The sequence below is a fragment of the Heptranchias perlo genome, unplaced genomic scaffold (genome assembly GCF_035084215.1).
Source record: "Heptranchias perlo isolate sHepPer1 unplaced genomic scaffold, sHepPer1.hap1 HAP1_SCAFFOLD_56, whole genome shotgun sequence".
Lineage (NCBI taxonomy): Eukaryota > Metazoa > Chordata > Chondrichthyes > Hexanchiformes > Hexanchidae > Heptranchias > Heptranchias perlo.
Genome location: NW_027139581.1, coordinates 6087924 through 6111662, shown reverse-complemented (window position 1 = coordinate 6111662; position 23739 = coordinate 6087924). Strand labels below are relative to the sequence as shown.

Below are 23739 nucleotides of genomic sequence, written 5' to 3'. Positions count from 1 at the left end.
TCAGCGTAAGAAAGAAAAAAAATAAAGACTGAGGAGACTGGAAGCCAATGCAGATGAGTCGGGGCTTGGAAGATTGGTGAAGGAGTTAATGACGGATACGTTACAGGGAGCAAAGCTTTGGATGAGTTGAAGTTTTTGGAGATGCTGGAGAGGAGAAGAAAGGCCATAGAGGGTAGAAAGGCATGGCTAAGGGTTGTAGAAGCTGAGCAGGGTGAGTGGAACGGGCGTTATTAAGGACCTGGAAGTAGGCGGTCTTTGTGATGGAGAGGATATGGGGTCAGAAGCTCAGCACGTGGTCGAATGGGACGTAAAAGTTACGAACATTCAGATTCAGCCTCAGACTAAAGCCAGGCATGGGGATGGAATCAGTGCCGAGGATGTGGAGATTGTGCGACCAAAGATCATGACATTTCAAGGAAATTGGAGGAAATTTAAAACAGGATGTCGATCTGATAACACAAAGACATTGCAAAGGTCGAGGGAGGAGGTTGTTTTGTCAGTGTTCATCTGAAAGGAGGTCCATGTTTGTGGACGAAGTCACCAAAGGGCAGCATGTAGATGAGGACAAGGAGGGAGCAAAGGATTGAACCTTTAGAGACGTCAGAGGTAACGGTGATCGGGTGGGAAGAGAAGCTTCTCCTGGTTACGATCAGATAGGTGAGTGGAAACAAGCGAGGGTAGTCCCACCAAAAGGGGCCAATGTCTGATGAGCGAGGAGGTCATGAGTGGATTTGCTGTCGTGTGCATAGGGAAATGTGCAGGGCTATGGGGAAAGAGCAGGCGGGTGGGACGAATTGGATAGTTCTTTCAAAGAGCCGGCACAAGCACTATGGGTCGAATGGCCTCCATCAAATTCTATGATTTTATTTGTGGAGGAGACGAGGGGGATGCAGAGGGGTGGGTCATGGACGGATTTAAATTCAAGGATGAGGATTCTAAATTTCAGGGATATGGGAGTGGGAGCCAGTGAGGGTCAGTGAGGCCGAGCGGGACCTGGTGCTGGTTGGTCACAGGCAACAGAGTTTTGGACGAGCTCAGGTTTATGGAAGGTGGAGGATCGGTGGCCGGCCAGGACTGTATTGGAGGAATGGAGTCTGGAAGGGACAGAGGCATGGATGAGGGTTTCAATGGCAATGGGCAGAGGAAGGAAAGGAGGCGGGTGAGGGAAACAGGGGGCCTTTGTGATGGAGGTCAAATCAGGTCATGAGCTCAGCTCGGCGTTACACGGGGCTAACTTTACTGGACACGTTCACCAATGTAGAATAAACTGGTAAACACCTGCAGTAAAATAGCGGAGAGTGGAATCTCAATGGGGTACTTTCAGTCTCCGTCCCCAAATATCACCCACAGTCATTTCTAGGCTACAATCCTCAACCTGCCCTTTAACTCTCCTCGTGTCGGAGACTAAAAATTCATTTTTTGACTGGGAAACTGCAGGAACAGAGTGAAACGGGTCTGGTTGAGTCCCTGGATTCAATCTGCACTGCGGATAAATCTGTGATCATTATAAATGAATCGCCAAGAGTGAACATGACCAATACAATTACATGAAAACTGTAAATGAAGCCGTTCATTATTGTTGGATCAGTCCTGTATGAGCACAGATTTTAACTTTATTCCTGAGAGAGGTCTCATTAAGATAATGTCCTGGACTTTGAGATGTTTGTGTTATATCCACCACATTATTTATATCGGAGTCAAAGCTGCTGATCTAATGTGTTTGTTCAAGTGACTGTAACTAATAGCAATGATCAGGAGTATAACCGTGTCAGTGGAAACTTGTCTCCTGTATAAATCAGGGTTCATTGGAATTGATCAGTTCAGAGCGTCTTCTGGATTTATGGTTCCCAGACCAACAGAAGTGACTGCTTCTCACAGAAATGGGATATCCAGTAATTTATCAGATAGAAGACATTTACTGTCCTGCCCTTTCAGCCGTTGGAGTGCCGGGTAAGCTGTTATCTCAGCTGATAATGGCCTAAATCGGTGTTAACTGTGCTGCTGTACTTGGCGAAATATTTTTTCTCCCTGCATGTTTTACACGGTGGCCTGATCTGCTCCACCAGTTGAATGATGGAATGTGTTAAGTTGGTCTTGTAGGAGCTGGTCTGTAATGAACTTTGTAAATCCAACCCTGTCATTGTTACTGGGTGTACTGAATGTACACTACTCTGTACTGAATGTACTGTTCAATAACTGAATGTACTGTTCAATAACTTCTAAACGGTCGGTCTTGCAGCAATTCCATTATATCTGTAATGACCTTTGTATATCCCAAACTGGCATTGTTCCTGGATTATTCTCTGTACTGAATGTATTGGAATCAGGTGTCTGGACTAAGAGATGGTATCAGACCATCAGGGGCTGTTAACAGTTTCATGTTGTGGAACTAACGTGTCCTGGAATATTTTTTTCATAAATCTGTTTTCAGTGATTGATAATGAAACAGCTCACGGTCTCAGTGTTCCAAGGAGGCAGAGCAAAGTCCCCCTTCCCCAATAACATGGTTCGGTTTAACAGGGGTTTCAGTCTATTTATTGGTTATCACTTATGAAATGTTATTTCATTGCGTTCATCTGACAGAGCTCCAGATGTCTGGCTTCTGTATTGAGTTTGTTGCTGACTCTTTCACATCTCCTTCTCTGCTTCACTGTGGATGGATTCATTCTAAGATACAATGTTTTGGTGTTATGCTGTGTCAGTTTGCACTGTAACTGTTGGAATCCTGAGTCCTTCTATTTATCTGTGAATTCTGAGCAGCAGTGGTGACGTTGGCGTTTTGTTAATTGAACACCGCTATCTAATGGTGTACTTTATAATTACAGGAGAAGGAATTTCAATCATTGTGAAATCTGGAAGATGTATTTCTTCCATGATTTGCAGATTTCCATGTTTCTGCCATGATTTGCAGATGAAGCAAACAGTGTAGGCGAACAGGAGGAAAGTTGGAAATCTGTAGTAACAGTAAACTATTCCACAGAGGCTTCAATATTTAACAAACTGACACTGAGAATACGATCCGTGGAACACGGGGCTGGTGAACAGAATGAAGGGGCAGGATGTTAGGATTGAATCGAAAGTGAAAAGGAGGCATTGAGAAAGAGAGTAGAGAGTGGAGAATAATAGATAGAGGAGCGAGAGTGCAATAGAACTCTCACAATCTGACAACTGATAGATAGAGAAGCGATAGAGACTGAGGCGGAGAGGGAAAACGAGAGGGGGGAGGAGGAGCGTGAGAAGAGAAAGAGAGAGAAAGACAGAAAGGGAGAGACAGAGAGAGAGAGAGAGAGAGAATGAGAGAATGAGAGAGAGAGCGAAAAAGCGACAGCAGGGTGAATAATTCATCGGAATGAACTGCTGAAACTTCCAGGACAATTATGAAGAGGAAATGTGACTTGAAGATGTTAATAGGAAGTTGTCAGATTGTGAGAGTTTTATTGCACTCTCGCTGGGTGTGTTTATTGTTATCAGGACCTCAGTCTATTTTGGTGATTGTTACTTTTCCTTATTCAATGACTGAATTAATAAACATAATTCAAATGTATTTAAAGAATAGAATCAGTGATTTTTTGATCCTAATGAATTATTATGATACTGTATTCTAAAAACTCGGTATCAGCGGAATTCAATGAAGAACGAGGTTGATTTAATGAATACATTTTAATTTAATTTTAATTGAATATGCAAATTAAATTTAATGAGCACATTTTATGCCCAATGAGCGGTTCCCTGACACCAATAACCACTGAAATGAACTGTTGAATTTATTAGTTGGATTGTGTTAGTGGGACCGATAGATTAGATTTCCTCTCACACTCTGCTGCAGTCTCTCCCTGTGAATCCCAGCCTCTCCATCCAATGCATTGAATCCTCTGTCTCCTCATCCATTGCTTCAGTTCATCCGCTTTCTCAAACTAGCTGTTCCTGACTCCCTTCCAGCCACTCTCGGCCTTTCCCCGTTTTGTGCCAACCCCTGTCGGTTCTCTTAACCCAGAGCAACAAATCAGCTGCACCTCCGCCTATCCCCTCACCTTCCCAGCCTCTGCTCTCTTTCCCGTCAGTCTGGAGCCAAATCCGGCTTTAACCCTTTGGATTCCCGCTCGGTAAAACTCCTTCTCACTTCCCCACCGGCACTGCGCTCTCACTCGGCCCTTCCAGTGGATCCGGTGCTCATTTATTCACTTTCTTTATCGATTTCACAATTCATTATTGATAATTGAGTTTAAAAGCGCTGTCCAGGTGAATGAATCAGTTTCCGCCGTTCGATGCAGCAACAAAGCTGGAAATTTAACCCCAGATCCTGTCAAATTGCTGCTTTGGCTCCAGATCTGGTCAGTAATTTCTCTGCTTCATTTTCTCTCTCCCACAGTTAACTTGGTGGCGATTGTGATCCTGTCCCGAGGAAAGTGCGGTCTCTCCAAATGTATCAGTCGCTACCTGCTGGGAATGGCAGCGGCCGATCTCCTGGTCGTTATCACTGATCTGATATTGACACGGGTTGGTCGAAGTTATTTCCCCAATTCATTCTTGTTCATTACTCCCGTGTGTCGTCCCATTATGTTCTTGGGTTCTGCAGCCACAGTGGTTTCTGTCTGGCTGACAGTCGCTTTCACCTTTGATCGATTTGTGGCTATTTGTTATGAGAATCTTAAAACAAAATATTGCAACGAGAAAACGGCGCTTGCAGTAATAGGGACAGTAAGTGTGTTGGGCTTTTTAGAGAGTGTTCCCTGGTACTTCATATATGAACCTTACCTTATAATTGATAATGTTCCCAGAGATTGTATCTTTAAAGTGATCTTCCGTACTTCCCCAGTATGGGCCGCATTTGAGCTATTTCACCTCATTGTAACTCCTTGTGTCCCGTTCTTTCTGATTTTGCTGCTCAATGTTCTGACGGTCAGACGTATTTTAGTGGCCAGTCGAGTCCGCAGCGGACTCCGGGGCCGCAGCAATGGAGAGAATCACCAGGATCCAGAGATGGAGAACCGCAAGAAATCCATCATTTTACTCTTCAGTATATCGGGCAGTTTTATCCTATTATGGATGACACAGGTTGTAAATAACATTTATCGGCGAATTACAGACACTCGGTATTATAATTCCTACACTGACCCTCGTTATATCACAGAATCCACATCAAGAATACTGCAGCTTCTCAGTTCCTGCACAAACACGTGTATTTATGTCCTGACCCAGGCTAAATTCAGGGAGGAGCTGAAGAACGCGGTGAAATACCCACTCAATCTAATTGTTAAATTAGTGAAATCGTAGAAAGAGCTGAAGGGTTTCAAGCACTAGAACTATTTCTAGCCATTTCATACTCCACCCGCTGCACTTCCCACCGGATGGAAAGTACATTTTATATGAGCTGAAATAATTTTATATCTGATTCTGAAATTATATTTTATTGATAATATGACCCTTTGAGGCGTGATTCGCTCTGCAGACAACACATGAATTGTTGCTCAAACAGGCGGCACGAAAGAGCTCAGCTGGACTTTAACTAAATGGCCGTCCTGCAAAATGGGCAAACCTGTCAATGAAAGTAGCTGCTGTGGGCCTGATCAGAATGGGTGCACTCCACATGAATGGAGAGATGGAATGACAGAGATAGACAGACAGACAGACCAACAAGTGGATAGATAGATAGATAGCAGATGGAGGCAAGGAGAGGAAGAGACAGGGTTACACATTGAGATAAACTTACATACAGAGGCAGATAGAAAAGGGAAATGAGAGATAGTTAGAGCCATAAACAGAGAGAAAAGCAGATAATTGTGAAAGGAATAGTAAAGAAAGTGAAAGAAAGGAAGACGTAGAGAAAAAGAAAGTGAAAGTTACTCAAGTGCAGAAAGGGGCAGAGAGAAAAGGACAGTTAACAAGTTAAAGAAAGACGTGAAGAAACAGAGTTAGAGATTTAGATGGAGAAACAGCTAGAGACAATCAAACAGAAAAATAAATAAACAGAAAAGAGGGAGAAAGAATAAAGGGCAGAAACAGAGAGGGGGCAGGAAGATAAATAGAAAAGACAAGAGAGATGGAAATAACATGGAAGGAGAAAAATATAATGAGAAAGAAATACATGGAGAAAAAGCACAAACAGGAAAGGAGCATGTATACATTAGAAAACAGAGACAGGAAATGAATAACACAGATTAAGGGAAAGAGAGGGAGTTTACCAGCGAGAGAAAGTTGAGAGAAACAGGTCGACAAATGGAGAAAGAAACTCAGAGGTGCAGAAGGAAAGTGGACAGAAAGTGAGAGGCACACAGGGAAAATTACAAAGAGAGATTGAAACAGGGCGATAGAGACAAAAGAAGCGAAGCAAAGAGAACTGGTGAAACAGAAAGAATCAGTGCAGGAGAGAGACAGACAGCAAAAGAGACAAAGTGAGACAACAAAAGAAAGAGGCGGATATTTGCTGGTCGACAAATGGACAATGTAATTCATTGAAACGGAATTTGTACAGTGACCTTTATATTTACACATCTCAAAACACTTTACACAATGAATTAATTCTGAACTGAGGAGACAGCTATGTAAATAAATATGTTTATGAATATAATTACTATATATGTATCTAAACAGAAGAAATTGGTGTTTTTATGTTGATAAAAAACATCCAATTGGACTGTTACTTTTTCTTCATTTGTATAAAAGATAATGTTGGACTAATGTGCAAGAATTAATGATACATTTACAACGAAATTAAAGTTGATTGTGAATTCATAAAAAAGAAAGAGATGGAGAAAGTGAAGAGAGAAATAAAGAAAAGGAGAGACAGAAAAGAGAGAGTGAAAGGCAGAGCGAAAGAGAGAGAAAGCGTTGAAAAGGGGGTGAGAAGGCAAAAAAGACAGAGATAGAGAGAGAGTGGGGAGAGAAAGAGCGAGAGGGACAGCGAGGCAAATGGAAAGAAGAGATAAAGATGGAAGACAGAAACATAGAGATATAAAGAGAGAAGCAAAAGGTGACAGAGAAAAAATATAGAAATGGAACAGTGATACAGAGATAGAAATTAAAAGAGGGTGAAGTAACAAGACAGAAAAATGCCAGAAAGAAGACTGAGAAAGATAAATATATTGACAGAGAGACAGAACCAGTGAAAGACAGACAGATTAAAAAAACAGCAAGGTAGACACAGGAATGTGATTAACACACAGAGAGCACGAAATAATCATAAAACAACTCATTGTAATCAGCTTGGAGTGGGTGAGTGCAGAAGCAGAACAGCAGCAGATGAAGCAGGCGAGCCAGTTAATGTCTGTTCTGGGGAACAGATTTTTGGTTTAATTTTGACAGTTGTAAAGATGATGCCTGGAGGCTGCTCAATAAAGTCACTCAGTCTTGCGTAATTGACTCTGCCCTTTATTTACAGCAGGAGTTTTATCAGCTGCACTGTACAGTGTGTAACTTTCCCATGGATCTTCTGTATTCTGCATTAAATCAGCCTGTACTCTTGCCCCTTCTGCTGTGTTAGTAAACTGGACAGGGTCCCACAGCACTGTAACAAAAAGCAAAATGCTCTAAATCTGAAAGAACAAAGGTTATCGTTTCGGGCGTGTAGAATCTTCTTCATCAAAATTCATCCAATCAGAAAAATAGACGTGGGATATATAAACTTATATATAAATTAAAAAATCAATATTTATGTATGCAAAAAGCGCAAAGCAAGAGAGGAATCATGGGTAGAGGGGTGTATCAGATAATCTCAGTCAAATGACCCCATGCAGAATGAGAAAGATAGACAGTCTTGCATGTTTATAGCGCCTTTCCCAGTGTCACGTTGTCCCAAAGCGCTTTACAGTCAATGAAATACTTTTAACTGTACTCACGGTTGTAATGCAGGCAGCCAATTTGAGCACAGCAAGCTCCCATAAACAGCAATGAAGAAAATGATGAGATAATCTATTTTAGGTCTTGGTTGAGTGATAAATATTGGCCAGGACATCGGGGAGAACTCCACTGCTCTTCTTCGAATGCTACCATGGGATCTTTTACATCCACCTGTGAGGTCCTCAGTTTAACGCCTCATCCCAAAGACGGCACCTCCAACAGTGCAGCGCTCCTTCAGTACTGCACTGGAATGTCAGCCGAGATTTTCTGCTCAAATCCCTGGAGTGTGAACTGTGCCCAGGCAAGGACCATTTTTTACCAATCAAAATATGAAAGTTAAGCGTCCAGCAATCAGGCATCAGCTCATGTAACCTGAACTCCAGGTTACAACAATTCTCTCAAAATGATTGCTGATTTTATTTTCATCCGCCAATTGTACAGTTTCCATAAAAAGAAGCTAAACGGAATAAAATGAAAACAAAAAAGATTCTTCATGATAACATGAATCAATACCAATAGTGGTAATGTAGGGAACGGCATCAAACAGGAAATTAGAGATGCATGTAACAAGGGTACTGTAGTTATCATGGGTGACTTTAATCTGCATCTTGACTGGCCAAATCAAATTAGTAATAATGCTGTGGAGGATCAATTCCTGGAGTGTGTATGAGATGTTTTTTGAGACCAATACGTTGAGGAGACAACTATGGAACAGGCTATCCCTAATTGGATATTGTGCAATGAGAAGGGGTTAATTAATGATCTTGTTTGCTTGGTCCTTTTGGAAAGAATGGCCATAACATGATAGAATTCTTCATTAAGATGGAAAGTGAAATAGTCCAATCGAAACAAGGGTCCTAAATCTAAACAAAGGAAACTAGGAAGAATGAGGAGTGAGTTGGCTGTGATAGATTGGTGATTACCATGATTGTGGTTAGGCAATGGTTAACATTCAAGGAGTGAATGCATGAACTGCATCAATTATACATTCCTTTCTGGCGCAAAAACACAAAAGGAAAAGCGGCCCAACCATGGCTAACAAAAGAAATTAAGCATAATTTTCGATCCAAAGAGGAGTCATATAAAGTTGCCAGAAAATGGAGCAAGACTGAGGATTTGGATCAGTTTATAATTCAGCAAAAAAGATTAAAAGGGGAAAATAGAGCATGAGAGTAAACTTGCAAGCAACATAAAAGCAGACTGTTAAAGCTTCTACAAGTATGTAAAAAGAAAAAGATTCGTGAAGATTAGTGCCTCACAGTCAGAAACGGGAGAATTTATAATGGGGAACAAGGAAATGGCAGAGCAGTTAAACAAATACTTTGGTTCTGTCTTCACGGAAGAGGACACAAACAACTTCCCAGATATGCTCGGGAACCAAGGGTCGAGTGAGAAGGAGGTGTTAAAGGAAATTAGTGTTTGTAAAAGAATAGTGCTGGAGAAATTAATGGGACTGAAAGCCGACAAATCCCCAGTGCCTGATAATCTGCATCCCAGAGTATTAAAATAGTTCGCTATGGAAATATTGGATGCATTGGTTGTCATCATCAAAAATTGTATAGATTTTGGAGAAATGCCTGCAGATTGGAGGGTGGCAAAGGTAACCACACTATTTAGAAAAGGAGGGAGAGAGAAAACAGGGAACTACAGACCGGTTAGCCGAACATCAGTAGTAGGGAAAATGCTCGAGTCTATTGTAAAGGATGTGATAACAGGACACTTCGAAAATATCAATGGGATTAGACAAAGTCAACATGGATTTATGAAAGGGAAATCTTGTTTGACAAACCTACTGGAGGTTTTTGAGGGTGTAACTGGTAGGATAGATAAGGGGGAAACCAATGGATGTGGTGTATTATGATTTTCAGAAGGCCTTTGAGAAACTCCAACATAAGAAGTTCGTGTGCAAACTTAAATCAGATGGGATTGGGGTTAATATACTGGCATGGATTGAAAATTGGTTAACAGACAGGAAACAAAGAGTGGGAATGAATGGGTCTTTTTCGGGGTTGCAGGTGTTAACTAGTGGGGTACCGCAGGGATCCGTTCTTTGGCCCCCTGATTTGGATGAGGCAACCAAATGTAATATTTCCAAGTTTGCTGATGATACACAACTAGGTGAGATCGTGAGCTATGAGGAAGATTCAAAGAGGCTACAAGGCGATTTGGACAAGTTGATGGAGTGGGCAAATACATGGCAGATGCAGTATAACGTGGATAAATGTGAAGTTATCCACTTCGGATGGAAAAACAGAAAGGCAGAGTATTCTTTAAATTGTGATAGATTGGGAAACGTTGATGTACAAAAGGACCTGGGTGTCCTTGTACACCAATCACTGAAAGCAAACATGCAGGTGCAGCAAGCAGTTAGGAAGGCAAATGGTATGTTGGCCTTCATTGCAAGTGGATTTGAGTACAGGAGAAAAGATGTCTCACTGCAGTTTTCAGGGCCTTGGTGAGACCACACCTTTTTGTGTGCAGTTTTGGCCTCCTTACCTAAGAAAGGATACACTTGGCATGGAGGGAGTGAAGCGAAGTTTCACCAGATTGATTCTTGGGATAGCAGCACTGTCGTATGAGGAGATATTGGGTCGACTAAGCCTGTATTCACCAGAGTTTAGAAGAATAAGAGGGGATCTCATTGAAACGTATAAAACTCTGACAGGGCTGAACAGGCTGGATGCAAGGAGGATGTTTACCCTGGCTGGGGGGTGCGGGGGGGGGGGTCCAGAACGAGGGGTCACAGGCTCGGAAACGGAGCAGGGCATTTCGGACTGAGATGAGGAGAAATTTCTTCACTCAAAGGGTGGTGAACCAATGGAATTCTCTACCCAGAATGCTGTGGAGGCCATGTCACTGAAAATATTTAAGAAGGATTTCTAGACACAGAAGGCATCAAGGGGTATGGGGAGAGAGGGAGAATATGGTATTGAGATAAAGAATCAGCCATGATCATATTGAATGACGGAGCATGGCTCGAAGGGCCGAATGGTCTCCTCCTGCTCCTATTTTCTTTGTTTCTATGTTTCGATATAAAAAGGATAAGAGTAACAAAAGTAAACGTTGTCCCTTACAGGCTGAGACAGGAGAAATTAAAATCGGTAATCAGGAAGTGGCAGATACGTTACACAAATATTTTTTTTCTCTCTTTTCACAGTGGAAGACACAAAAAGCATAACAAAAATAATGGGGAACCAGGGGGTAAATGAGAGGAAGGAACTTAATACAATTAATATCACTGGAGAAAAAGTACTGGACAAACTAATGGGACTAAAAGCCGACAAATCCCCTGAACCCGATGGCCAACATCCGTGGGTTCTAAAAGAGGTGGCTGCAGAGATGGTGGATGCATCGGTTATGATCTTCCCAAATTCTCTAGATTCTGGAATGATCCCAGTGGATTGGAAGATAGCATATATTATCCCGCTATTCAAGAAGGGAGGGGGAGAGAAAACAAGGAACTGCACATCAATTAGCCTGACCTCTGCCGTTGGGAAAATGCTGGAATCCATTATTAAGGAAGTGGTAACAGGGCACTTAGAACATCATAATATGATTCGGCAGAGTCAACATGGTTTTATGAAAGGGGAATCGTGTTTGACAAATTTATTTGAGTTTTTTGAGGATGCAACAAGCAGGATAGATAACGGGGAACCAATGGATGTCCTATATTTGGATTTTCAAAAGACATTCGATAAGATGCCACATTAAAGTTTGTTGCGCAATGTAAGCGTTCATGGAGTTGGGATAATCCATCAGCACAGATAGTGGATTGGTTATCGGACAGAAAATAGAGTACGGATAAATGGGTCATTTTCAGGTTGACAGGCTGTAAGGAGTGGGGTACCGCAAGGATCGGTGCTTGGGCCTCAGCTATTTACAATCTATATCAATGACTTAGATGAACGGACCGAGTGTAATGTATCCAAGTTTGCTGATGATAAAAGATAGGTGGGAAAGTAAGCTGTGAGGAGGACACAAAGAGTCTGCAAAGGGATATAGACAGGCTAAGTGAATGGGTAAGAAGGTGCCAGGTGGAGTATGATGTGGGGAAATGTGAGGTTTTACAATTCGGTATGAAGAATAGAATAGCAGAATATTTTTATATGGTGAGAAATTAGTAAAATTTGGTGTTCAGGGAGAATTGGGTGTCCTCGCACAAGAAACACAAAAAGTGATTATACAGGTGCAGCAAGCAATGAGGAAGGCAAACGGCATGTTGGCGTTTATTGCAAGGGGGTTGGAGTACAACAGTAAGGAAGTCTTACTACAGTTGTACAGGGCATTGGTGAGACCTCACCTAGAGTACTGCGCAGAGTTTTGGTCTCCTGATCTAAGGAGGGATATCCTTGCCTTCGAGGCGGTGTCTGAAGGTTCACTCGATTAATTCCTGGGGTGAGAGGTTTGTCCTATGAAGAGAGGTTGAGTAGAATGGGACTATACTTTCTGGAGTTTAGAAGAATGAGAGGTGATTTCATTGGAATATATAAGATTCTGAGGGTGCTTGACAGGGTACATGCCGAGAGGCTGATTTCTCTGGCTGGAGAGTCGAGAACTAGGGGGCATAGTCTCAGGGTGAGGGGTCGGCCATTTCAGACTGAGATGAGGAGGAATTTCTTCACGCAGAGGGTTGTGAATCTTTGGAATTCTCTATCGCAGAGGGCTGTGGATGCTGAGTCATTCAATATATTCAAGACTGAGATCGATAATTTTTTTCGACTCTCGGGGAATCAAGGGATATGGGGATCGGGAGGGAAGTGGAGTTGAGGTCGAGGATCAGCCATGATCTTATTGAATGGCGGTGCAGGTTCGAGGGGCCGAGTGGCCTACTCCTGCTCCTATTTTATGTTCTTATGTTCTCATGTTGCTCGATGCTGTATTTTAGAAATTTAAAGAAGTGATTTGTTTCCCAAACAGAATGAAAACGATGGGATTCTTGTCATTCTCCAGTGATTTGAACCGGCGATTCCATATCCAGACCCAGTGCGACCATGAGGCTATCAATGTGTGTTCATAGATTTCCAAGTGTCTTATATTTAATTCGAGTTGGAGAGAATGTTTCTGTCACGTTTTCAACATTGGAATCTGTGTATTCAGAGAGAAAAATCCACGCTGGAGACCAGGATTCAATTCCCCGACGAGTAGGTTACACTTTTGCTGCATTTAACAGTTTCACTTTCATTTCTCTTGCAATTTATCTGCAATATTGGATGCGAAAAATACACTGAAAGACAAACTCGGACCATCCCACTTTCCACAATTTAATTTCACTGATATTCCAGCGATTTTAAAAGCTGCTCTCTGCCTCACCCTTCACCTTGTTGTCAGAACCAACAGTTAATCTGTTTTTTGGTGGTGTTGTTTGAGGAAAGATTATCATCCAGGTTTCCAGCCATGCGCAAAGCAAAGTCCCACAAACCGCAATGACAAAGTAACAGGTACATAATACAGATGGGAAACGAGTGGAACTGAGCAGTATGAAAGTGTAACGGGATTAAATTAAAGAGTTTCAACTGTTGCTTGTTATTGTGGTTCTGACAACAAAGATCCCACAAACAGCAATGAAAAGGATGGCCAGTTAATCTGCTTTTTGGTGGTGTTGATTGAGGGAGGATTGTCGTCCAGGTTTTCAAATATGCGCGCAGCAAGATCCCACAAACAACAATGACAAAATAACAATTACATAATGCAGATGTAAAACGAGTGGAACTGAGCAGTATGAAAGTGTAACGGGATTAAATTAAAGAGCTACCGGGAGTGGGGTTCACCCGGGTGTAAACCAATTGGACCTTAAGTCCTTAACCACTCGGTCTGGTGCTTCATGACATTTTATTTAACTTTCCACGGGCCACTGGTGAAAGAAAACTGAACGACCACTTTTCCATCACTTTGTTGGATCATGTCCAGAGTAAAATTATGTGAGGAACGCGGGAGAGAGTGAGGGAGAGAAAGAAAGAGACAGAGACCCATTCAGAAAAACGTAGAAAATGTGAAGCCCACACACACACGGACAAACACACACAGAGTGACTCAAACAGACAGAGAGAGACAGACTATCGATAATTTAGCACATTTTTGTTCTGTTTCTTTCGTAGATTTCGCGAAATCTTGCAGATCAATTCCAATGAGCATAAAACTCGAGGTGTTGAAAGCCGGGCATTTTTTATTCACTGAAGAATGAGTAATTCTGCAAGAAGTTTGCTGCATGTTAAAATGCAGATAATGGGATCCCCAGTCGGCAGGATCCGAACCTGCGCGGAGAGATCCCAATAGATTTTTAGTCCATCGCCTGAACCACTCGGGGACACTCACCACCGTATAAACTCAGCGAGTAGGATGGCCGCGTGCTTCAGGTATTGGGTTCAACATCCCATGGGTTTCTCCCCGCGTGGTTTCAAACCCCACTTCTGATAATTGTTATTTGCGTTGCACTTTGATACTGCTCATTGACACGCCTGTTCGATCGGCCTTCTGCACCTTTCACTCTGTCATTGCTGTTTGTGGGAACTTGCTGTCCGCAAATTTCGAAACCTGGACGATAATCAACAGCACCAAAAAGCCGATGAACTGACCATCCATTTCATTGCTGTGTGTGAGATCTTTCTGGTGAACCTCCTCTCCGCCCTTTCCGATGCCTTTCCCTCTCTGTCCCTCACCACGACACTAACGAGGAACTGGCACAGGACGGAAAATGAAGCTTTTAAAGGCAGCAAAATTTCCACTACCGGTCGGGAAATTGAACCGCGGGTCCAACGAATAACAGGCAAGGATGCTCACCACGATACGAACGAGGAGCTGGTGTCGTCTGGTGATGGACACGCACCATAGATGGCATTCGACAGCCTTCAAATTTCAGTGAATCTATTTTAAACATTTATTTGATGAAAATTTGCTTAACTTCCTCCTTCAACTCACACCACCAAAATGCAAATTAACTGGCCATTCATTTCACTGTTGTATGCGGGATCTTTCTGATTAACCTCCTCTGCGCCCTGATCAGGGCCTCTCTCAGGCTCCGTCTCTCTTCCTGTGTCTCGCTCTCTGTTTCCCTTTCTTTCTATTTCTCTCTCTATCTCTCTGTTTCGGGTTGCTGGATTAGCCCGGGTCTTCTCACAGCTCGATTCGACGTATTCATTGCTTGCAAATTATTGGGGTTCAACGAGGTGAAGGGTGAGGCAGAGAGCAGGTTTTAAAATCGCTGCAATATCAGTGAAATTAAATTGTGGAAAGTGGGATGGTCCGAGTTCGACATTCAGTGTATTTTCCACATCAAATAGTGGAGATAAATTGCAAGATCAATGAAAGTGAAGCTTTTAAAGGCAGCAGCACTGGAACCTCGACACAGGAGAATTTAACCTGGATCAACCGCTTGACAGACGGGGATACTCAGCACTGCACTAACGAGGAACTGGCGTGAGCGGGTTATGGACACTCCCCACAAATGTCGTGAGACACGCTTCAAATTTCAGTGAATCTGTTCCTACCATTTTTTGAATGACAAAGAAAAGCGTAGAAAAGTGACAGTCAGGTACATTACACATAGACCAACACTACGAATTGACCAGGATGGCCGAGTGGTTAAGGCGTTGGACTTATAGATCCAATGGGTTTATACCCGCGTGGGTTCGAACCCCACTCCTGGTATGTATTGCTCTGTTGAATTTTGATACAGCTCATTGACTCTCCTTTTCCATTTGCATCACAGAATCACAGAAAGTTCACACCACGGAAGGAGGTATTTCCGCCCATCGAGTCCGTGCCGGCTCTTTGCAAGACCAATCCAGCGAGTCCCTATCCCCGTAGCGCTGCAATTTTTTTCCTTTTAAGTACTTATCCTGTTCCGTTTTGAAAGTCATGATTGAATCTGCCTCCATCACCCCGTCGGGATGCTGAATTAGCCCGGGTCTGTTCACAACGCGACTCTGCCTTTCATTTCTTGCTCATTATTGTGGTTCTGACATCGAGGTGACGCGGGGAGTGAGATTTAAAATCGCTGAAGTATCAGTGAAATTATTCTGTGGAAAGTGGGATTGACTGAGTTATTTTATATGTGTTTTTTCACACGTCCAATGTTGGAGATAAATGAAAACTTTAAAGGTCGGATAAGTTCATCGTCCAGGTGTATTTGAAGCCAGGTCGACCGTGTAATAGGCAGGGATACCCACCACCATGCAAACGAGTGACTGGCATGAACATCCGACGCCCTGAGCGACGGTTGATCCCGATACCAGTTCTGTGGCTCTGTGCAGCAGAGCGCTGGATTATTGCGATTTTAAGTGAGCAGCATTGGATTTTAAAAAAGTAGTCGTGGCCGAGTGGTTAAAGCGATGGACTAGAAATCCACTGGGGTTTTCGCGCGCAGGTTCGAATCCTGCCGACTACGGTTTAGATTTTTATCTCTGCGTTTCAACCAATACGAGCAGGGTGGATGAAGGGGAACCAATGGATGCAGTATATTTGGATTTACAAAAGGCATTCGATGAGATGCCACATAAAAGGTGATATCCCTGCTGCTTGTTATTCTCCACACTTGCACCCACCCGTGCCTTCTGCCGCTTCCTGTCACGCTGCAGCCACTGCTTCTGGCCTTAACCTCGCAGAGAATAACAAGCACAAGATAAGAGCTCATGGATTGAGGATTGGCGAACAGAAAACAAAGAGTCGGGATAAAAGGGTCATTTTCAAAATGGCAATCTATAACTAGTGGGGTCCCACAGGGATCAGAGCTGGGGCGTCAACTATTTACAATATATTTCAGAGTGTATTGTGGCCAAATTTGCTGATGATACGAAAATAAGTGGAAAAACAAGTTGCGAGGGTGACACAAAGAATCTGCAAAGGGATATTGACAGGTTAAGCGAATGGGCAAAAATTTGGCAGATGGAATATTATGTGGGAAAATGTGAATTCATCCACTTTGGGAGGAAAAATAAAAAACAAAATATTGTTTGAATAGAGAAATACAACAAAATGCTACGGTGCAGAGGGATCTGGGTGTCCTCGTACACGAAACACAAAAAGTCAACACACAGGTGCAGCAGGTAATCCAGAAGGCAAACTGAATGTTGAACTATTGTGAAAAAGACAGAGAAACGGACACTCTCACTGAAAAGCTTAGAAAAAGTGAGACACACACACATTACACACAGAGGCATGGTCGTTCTTTGTGCCCGTCTGTTGCAGAGCGATGGATCGTTGCAATTTTAAGTGGGCAGCATTGAGCTGAACTCAAGCAGTCGTGGCGGGGGTTGTTTCGAGCGATGGATAAAAAATTCACTGGGGTCTCCCCGGGCAGGTTCGAGTCTTGCCGACTATGGTTCAGAACTTTCTTTTCAAACCTTGCACGTCTGCGTTTCAACCAACACGTGTGTGTCTGTCTGTCAGTGTGTGTACCTGTGTGTGTGAGTATTTGTCTGTGTCTCTGTGCGTGTGTCTCACTTCTTCAACGCTTTTCAGAGTGTCTCTCTGTCACTTTTTCCCCCGCCCCCCACATCTTTTCATTCTGGACTTTGACGAACAAAGAGATGGAATATGAGAAAGACATGCCTTCTTTCAACAGATTGTGTGCTGGCTCCCGTGAGTGCCGCCCACTGAGCGACGGCTGATAACTAGACCAGTCTTTCGGCTCTGCGTCAATGTTTTATCCAATTACGCTGCTGTGAAGCACCTTGGGGCGTTTTGTTGCGTTAAAGTCTCTGGATCAATGCAAATTCTTGTTGTGGGCAATTGTGATTGAATCAACCTGAGAGAGTTGAGGGGAGAGCTGCACCGCCACCACTGGAGACGATTGGTATTGCAGGCATCTCCTGTTTTGTGAGTTTCACCGGCCTCCCTCTTCTCAGACCCCTTGATGACCTTGTCCGGTTTCCGCTTTGGGAACCTCTGCTCTGCTCAGCTCTCTGGTGAGGGGGGGGGGGGGGTGGGGCTTGAACCCACAATCTTCAGAAGCAAAGGCCAGAGTGGAGCAGAGAAGAGAGATCTGAGATTCGCTGGAATATCAGTGCAATTAATTTCGGGAAGGTGGGAAACTTTTCTCAGTAGATTTTCTGCATCCAATATTGTAGATAAATGGATAGAAAAATAAAAATGAAACTTTTCATGGCACAACTGAACCTTGGTCTCCCGCGTGCTCCCACTAACGGAGAACTGATGCACTAATTGAATGTCCTCTCCCCACAGGTGGTCTTAAACATGCTTTATGTTCCAGTGAATCTTTTTAAACTATTTATTCGATGATAGTTTGTTTAACTTTCCACGGGTCTCTGTTGAAAGAGGTCTTACATTTCACAATTCCATCACTTTGTTAATCAAGGTGCAGAGTAAAATGATGTGGGGAGCTGGGGACAAAATGACAGGGAGAAAGAAAGACTGTGAGACACTCAGAAAAGCGTGGAAGTGACCCTCAGGCCCGTTGCACACAAACTTTCCACGGGCCACTGTTGAAAGAAAACTTACCTTTCACATTTCCATTTCTTTGTTTGTCAAGGTCCGGAATAAAGTGATGTGGAGAGCGCGGGAGAGAGTGACAAAGAGCGAGAAAGGCAGAGAAACGGAGTCCCACTCAGAAAAGCTTAGAAAAAGTGAGACAAACATACACATTACACACACAGGCCTAGTGAACCTTGGTGCCCGTGTGTTGCAGAGCGATGGGTCGTTGCCATTTTAAGTGAGCAGGTTTTAGTTGTGGTTAAGTCGTTGTGCTGAAGGCAATGGACCAGAAATCTATTGGGGCCTCCCCGCAGCTTCGAATCCTGCCGACAACGGTTCACAGCTTTCTTTTCAAACCTTCCATATTTGCGTTTCAACCTACACGTGTGTGTCTGTCTGTCAGTGTGTGTAACTGTACGTGTGGTTATCTATCTGTGTATCAGTGTCTGTTTGTACATGGCTGCGTGTGTGTAATGTGTCTGTGCGTGTGTGTCTCACAGCTGAGTGCAGTGGATACAACAAAAGCTACGGGCCCCGACAACATCCCGGCTCCAGTGCTGAAGACTTGTGCTCCAGAACTAGCGGCGCCTCCAGCCAAACTGTTCCAGTCCAGGTACAACACTGGCATCTACCCGACAATGTGGAAAATTGCCCAGGTCTGTCCTGTCCATAAAAAGCAGGACACAACCAATCCGGCCAATTACCGCCCAATCTGTCTACTCTCAAACATCAACAAAGTGATGGAAGGTGTCGTCGACAGTGCAATCAAGCGGCACCTGCTCACCAATGCTCAGTTTGGGTTACGCCAGGACCACTCGGCTCCAGACCTCATTACAGGCTTTGTCCAAACATGGACAAAAGAGCTGAATTCCAGAGGTGGGGTGAGAGTGACTGCCCTTGACATCAAGTCAGCATTTGACCGAGTGTAGCACCAAGGAGCCCTCGTAAAATTGAAGTCAATGGGAATCAGGGTGAAAACTCTCCAGTGGCTGAAGACATACCGAGCACAAAGGAAGATGGTTAGTGGTTGCCAAAGGCCAATCATCTCAGCCCCAGGACACTGCTGCAGAAGTTCCTCAGGTCCATCCACCACCCTAAACATTCACTCCCTCCACCACCGGCGCACAGTGGCTGCAGTGTGTACCATCTACAGGATGCACTGCAGCAACTCGCCAAGGCATCTTCGACAGCACCTCTCAAACCCGCGACCTCTACCACCCAGAAGGACAAGGGCAGCAGGCGCATGGGAACAACACCACCTGCACGTTCCCCTCCAAGTCACACACCATCCCGACTTGGAAATATATCGCCGTTCCTTCATCGTAGCTGGGTCAAAATCCTGGAACTCCCTTCCTAACAGCACTGTGGGAGAACCTTCACCACACGGACTGCAGCGGTTCAAGAAGGCGGCTCACCACCACCTTCTCAAGGGCAATTAGGGAGGGCAATAAATGCTGGTCTCTCCAGCGACGCCCACATCCCATGAACGAATAAAATAAAAGAACGCGACTGTTTCTTTCATTTCTTGCTCATTATTGTGGTTCTGTCATCAAGGTGACGCAGAGAGGAAGGTTTAACATCGCTGGAATGTCAGTGAAATTATATTGTGGAAAGTGTGATAGTCCGAGTTAGTTTATCAGTGTTTTTTCACGCATCCAATGTTGAAGATAAATTGCAAGAGAAATGAAAGTGAAGCTTTTAAATGCAATAAGATTTGATATATTTCGTCGGGGAATTAAGCCCCGGTCTCTTGCATAACAGGCGGGGATATTCACCACTATACTAACGAGGAACTGCCGTGGGCTAATTCAGGACACTCACCACAGATGGCGTCATACACGCTTCAGGTTTCAGTGAATCTATTTTCACCATTTATTTGATGACAATTTGCTTAACTTTCCACGGGGCACTGTTGAAAGAAGACTTACCTTTCACATTTCCATATCTTTGTTCATCAAGGTCCAGAATAAAGTGATGTGGGGAGCGCGGGAGAGAGTGACAGAGCGAAGAAACGCAGAGGAACGGAGACTCACTCAGAAAAACTTCGAAAAAGTGAGACACACAGGCATCCTGATTCTTAATGCTCGTCTGTTCCAGACCGATGGATCTTTGTAATTTTAATGTGAACAGCATTTAGAACAGGTCAAGTTGTCGTCCCGAAATCCATTGGATTCTCCCCGCGTATGTTCGAATCCTGCCGACTACGGTTCAGAGCTTTCTTTTCAAACCTTTCATCTCTCCGTTTCAATCTGCACGAGTGTGTGGGTGTCTGCTTGTGTGTGTCTCACTTTTACAACGCAATTCAGAGTGTTTCTCTGTCTTTTCAAAGGAGTTAAAGTTGGGCCTCCCTGGTCTCCCGCTGGACAGACGAGACTAACGAGGAACTGCCGTGAGTCGGTCAAGGACAATCACCACGGATGGCGTTAGATGAGCTCCAATTTTCAGTGACTCTATTTCAACCATTTAGTTCATTACAATTCTTTTAACTTAGTGGTGCTACCGAGCCACTCTTGGTGATGGACATGGATGTTCCCCACCCAGAGTGCCCCTGCTCCCGTCAGTGATTCCTCTAAGTGCTGCTCAACATGGAGGAGGACTGATTCATCAGCTGAAGGAGGGCGGTAGGTGGTAATCAGCAGGAGGTTTCCTTGCCCATGTTTGACCTGATGCCATGAGATTTCATGGGTTCCGGAGTCAATGCTGAGGACTCCCTCCTGACTGCATATCACTATACCGCCACCTCTGGTGGGTCTGTCCTGTCGGTGGGAGTGGACATTCCCAGGGATGGTGATGGAAGAGTCTGGGACGTTGGCCGAAAGGTATGATTCTGTGAGTATGGCTGTGTCAGGCTATTGCTTGGGACAGCTCTCCCAATTTTGTTACAAGTCCCAAGATGTTTGTGAGGAGGACTTTGCATTGTCGACTGGGCTTGGTTTGCCTTTGTTGTGTCCGGTGCCTCGTGGTCCGTGATAGCCTTTCAGTGTATTTTCCGCATCAAATATTAGAGATAAATTGCAAGAGAAATGAACGTGAAACTTTTAAAGGCAGCGAAAGTGCAACCTCCCCGTTGGAAAATTGAACCCCCGGTCACTTGCGTGATAAGCGGTGATACTCACCAGTACACTAACGAAGAACTGGTGTGGGTCAGTAAAGGACACTCACAACAGATGGCGTTAAACATGCTTCAAATTTCAGTGAATCTATTCTAACCATTTATTTGATGACCTTTCATCTCTGCGGTTCAATCTACACGTGTTTCTGTCTGTCAGTGAGTGTACCTGTGTGTGTGTGTGTGTGTGTGTGTGTGTTAGTATCTGTCTATGTATCAGTGTCTGCGTGTGTACATGGCTGTGCATGTGTGTGTCTAAAATGAAAATGCTAGAATCCATTATGAAGGAAATTATCCTTCCTTCCTCAACTAACAAAACCAAAACGCAGATTGACTGGCCATCCATTTCATTGTTGTATGTGGGATCTTTCTGGTAAACCTCCACTTGGAGATATATTGCAAGAGGAATGAAAGTGAAGCTTTTAAAGGCAATAAAAATGTAATCTCCCGGTCGGGAAATTGAACCCTGGTTTCCACGGGCCACTGTTGAAAGAAGACTGACCTTTCACATTTCCATCTCTCTGTTCGTCAAGGTCCAGAATAACGTGATGTGGGGAGAGCGGGAGGGAGTGACAGAGAGAGAAAGACAGAGAAAGAGAGAACCACTCAGAAAAGCTTAGAAAAAGTGAGACACACACACACACACACATTTAGACACATTACACACGCAGGCATACATACAAATATAAACATTTTTAGACTCGAATTTTTGGAGCAAAACCAGACGAAAGTTCAAGTTTATTGGAAAGCTTTGCGCACAAAGGGAGAGTGGGAATCTTCCTCAAGCTCGCACCTCACTCTCAAAGGAACATCAGCAATAAACATACACACAGGCACATTACACACACCGGCATTTATATGTACACATACACTCAGGCACATTACACAAAGAGGCATAATCGTTAAATCTCTCTCTCTCTCTCTCCCTCTGTGTTTCAATGTGTGTCTCACGATCAGGCTTTGTGTGTGTTTCTCTCTCTGTCTCCGTCTCTCTCTGTCTCTCTCTCTGTTTTTCTCTCTCTCCCTCTATGTTTCAATGTGTGTCTCACAATCTGTCTTTGTGTGTGTCTCTCTCTGTCTCTGTCTCTGTCGCTCTCTCTCTGTCTCTTTGTCTCTCCCCTCCCTCTCTCTCTGATACCCGCAGATCTGAGAATCACAGGGTCAAAGAAGGAAACAGATCGGAACACATTTGTGCTCTGCAACAGACGGGCCCCAAGAATTCAGTCCCCAAACAGTCTCCGCTCCATAATATTCTGAAAGTGACAATCACCTGTTTCATTCTTTTTCTGTTCTATTTTTCTCTGTCGTTTTTGAAGAAGAAGCGAGGCAAAGAAGTAAAATTTGTAGTTGGCGTCTTAAAAATGCTTCCTCCCCGTCGGGGAACTAAATCCCTGGCTGAGGGGGGATATCTCACCACGATGGAGAATATTCAATTGGAACTGATTTTTCCGAAGACCTTTAATTGCCCCACGTCCCCGTGTCTCCCCATTTCAGGGAAGAGGTCAAAGTCGCCGGAAAACCTTTGACCATTTAACGATTCCTGGAGCCGTTTTCCTGGGAGTCGGTTTTGAAACAGGACACAGGCTCAATGTGTTCCAATCTGTTTCCTTCTTTGACCCTGTGATTCTCAAATCTGCGGGTAATGGACAGATGGAGGGAGAAAGACTGATACAGACTCAGACAGACCGAGAGAGTCTCTTTCTGTCCCAGTGTCTCTCTCTCTTTCTGAGTGTCTCTCTTTATCACTCTTTTCCTCGCACCCCACATCACTTTATTCTGAATCTTAATTAACAGAGAGATGGAAATGTGAAAGGTGAATCTTCTTTCAACAGTGGCCCGTGGAAAGTTAAACAAACTGTCATCAAATTGGTCATTTCATTAAAAATTGAATCCTGAAGCAGGTACGGACGGGGATCGAACCCGCGCTTTTCGGTTTACGAGACCGACGCCTTTCCACTTGGCCACCGCACCCCATGAGCAAAACGCGGATGATAATGTTCTTCAGCGGGTGAAGTCAGATCAACAGGTTTCTGCAACTGATTGCGACAATCGACTGATTGAGGAACAATGGATTTCGACTGTTCCGCCTGAACGAATAATTTCATGACAGTTTATTGAACGGGCTATTGTGGAAAGAGTCACAGAGAGATAGAAAGAGACAGACAGAAAGAGAGAGAGAGAGACAGATAGAGGGAGAGAGATGGATAGATGGAGAGATAGACACAGATGGAGACAAGGGAGCGGGGCGGAGCAGGGGGGGGGCGGAGAGCGAGACCTCAACAGAGTTTAAAATCGTTGGAATATCAGTGAAATTAATTTGTCCAAACTGGGATACTGGGATGATCCGAGTTAGTCTTTCAATGTAT

General features: G+C 43.9%; 1 protein-coding gene and 3 non-coding genes across 4 annotated transcripts; 3 read left to right on the top strand and 1 right to left on the bottom strand.

Moving 5' to 3' along the window:
• The first annotated feature begins 1880 nt into the window (after positions 1 to 1880).
• LOC137315780 (probable G-protein coupled receptor 139) lies at positions 1881 to 5274 on the top strand. Its single transcript, XM_067980268.1, has 3 exons — positions 1881 to 1950; positions 2912 to 2964; positions 4372 to 5274. The coding sequence occupies exons 1-3, from the start codon at positions 1881 to 1883 to the stop codon at positions 5272 to 5274; spliced, it is 1026 nt and encodes a 341-aa protein (XP_067836369.1).
• A 10122-nt stretch (positions 5275 to 15396) lies between these two features.
• Positions 15397 to 15480, top strand: trnai-uau (transfer RNA isoleucine (anticodon UAU)). Its single transcript has one exon. It is a non-coding gene; the product is annotated as a tRNA-Ile (tRNA).
• Positions 15481 to 16137: 657 nt separating this feature from the next.
• trnas-aga (transfer RNA serine (anticodon AGA)) lies at positions 16138 to 16219 on the top strand. The gene has a single exon. It is a non-coding gene; the product is annotated as a tRNA-Ser (tRNA).
• A 7053-nt stretch (positions 16220 to 23272) lies between these two features.
• trnat-cgu (transfer RNA threonine (anticodon CGU)) lies at positions 23273 to 23344 on the bottom strand. The gene has a single exon. It is a non-coding gene; the product is annotated as a tRNA-Thr (tRNA).
• Between the last annotated feature and the right edge of the window lie 395 nt (positions 23345 to 23739).

Coding starts and splice junctions, on each gene's coding strand:
- LOC137315780 (XM_067980268.1), top strand. CDS start 1,881: ATGGGATATCCAGTAATTTATCAGATAGAAGACATTTACTGTCCTGCC. Junction 1,951..2,911: donor TTCAGCCGTTGGAGTGCCGG/GTAAGCTGTTAT, acceptor CATGATTTGCAG/ATGAAGCAAACAGTGTAGGC. Junction 2,965..4,371: donor GTTGGAAATCTGTAGTAACA/GTAAACTATTCC, acceptor TCTCCCACAGTT/AACTTGGTGGCGATTGTGAT.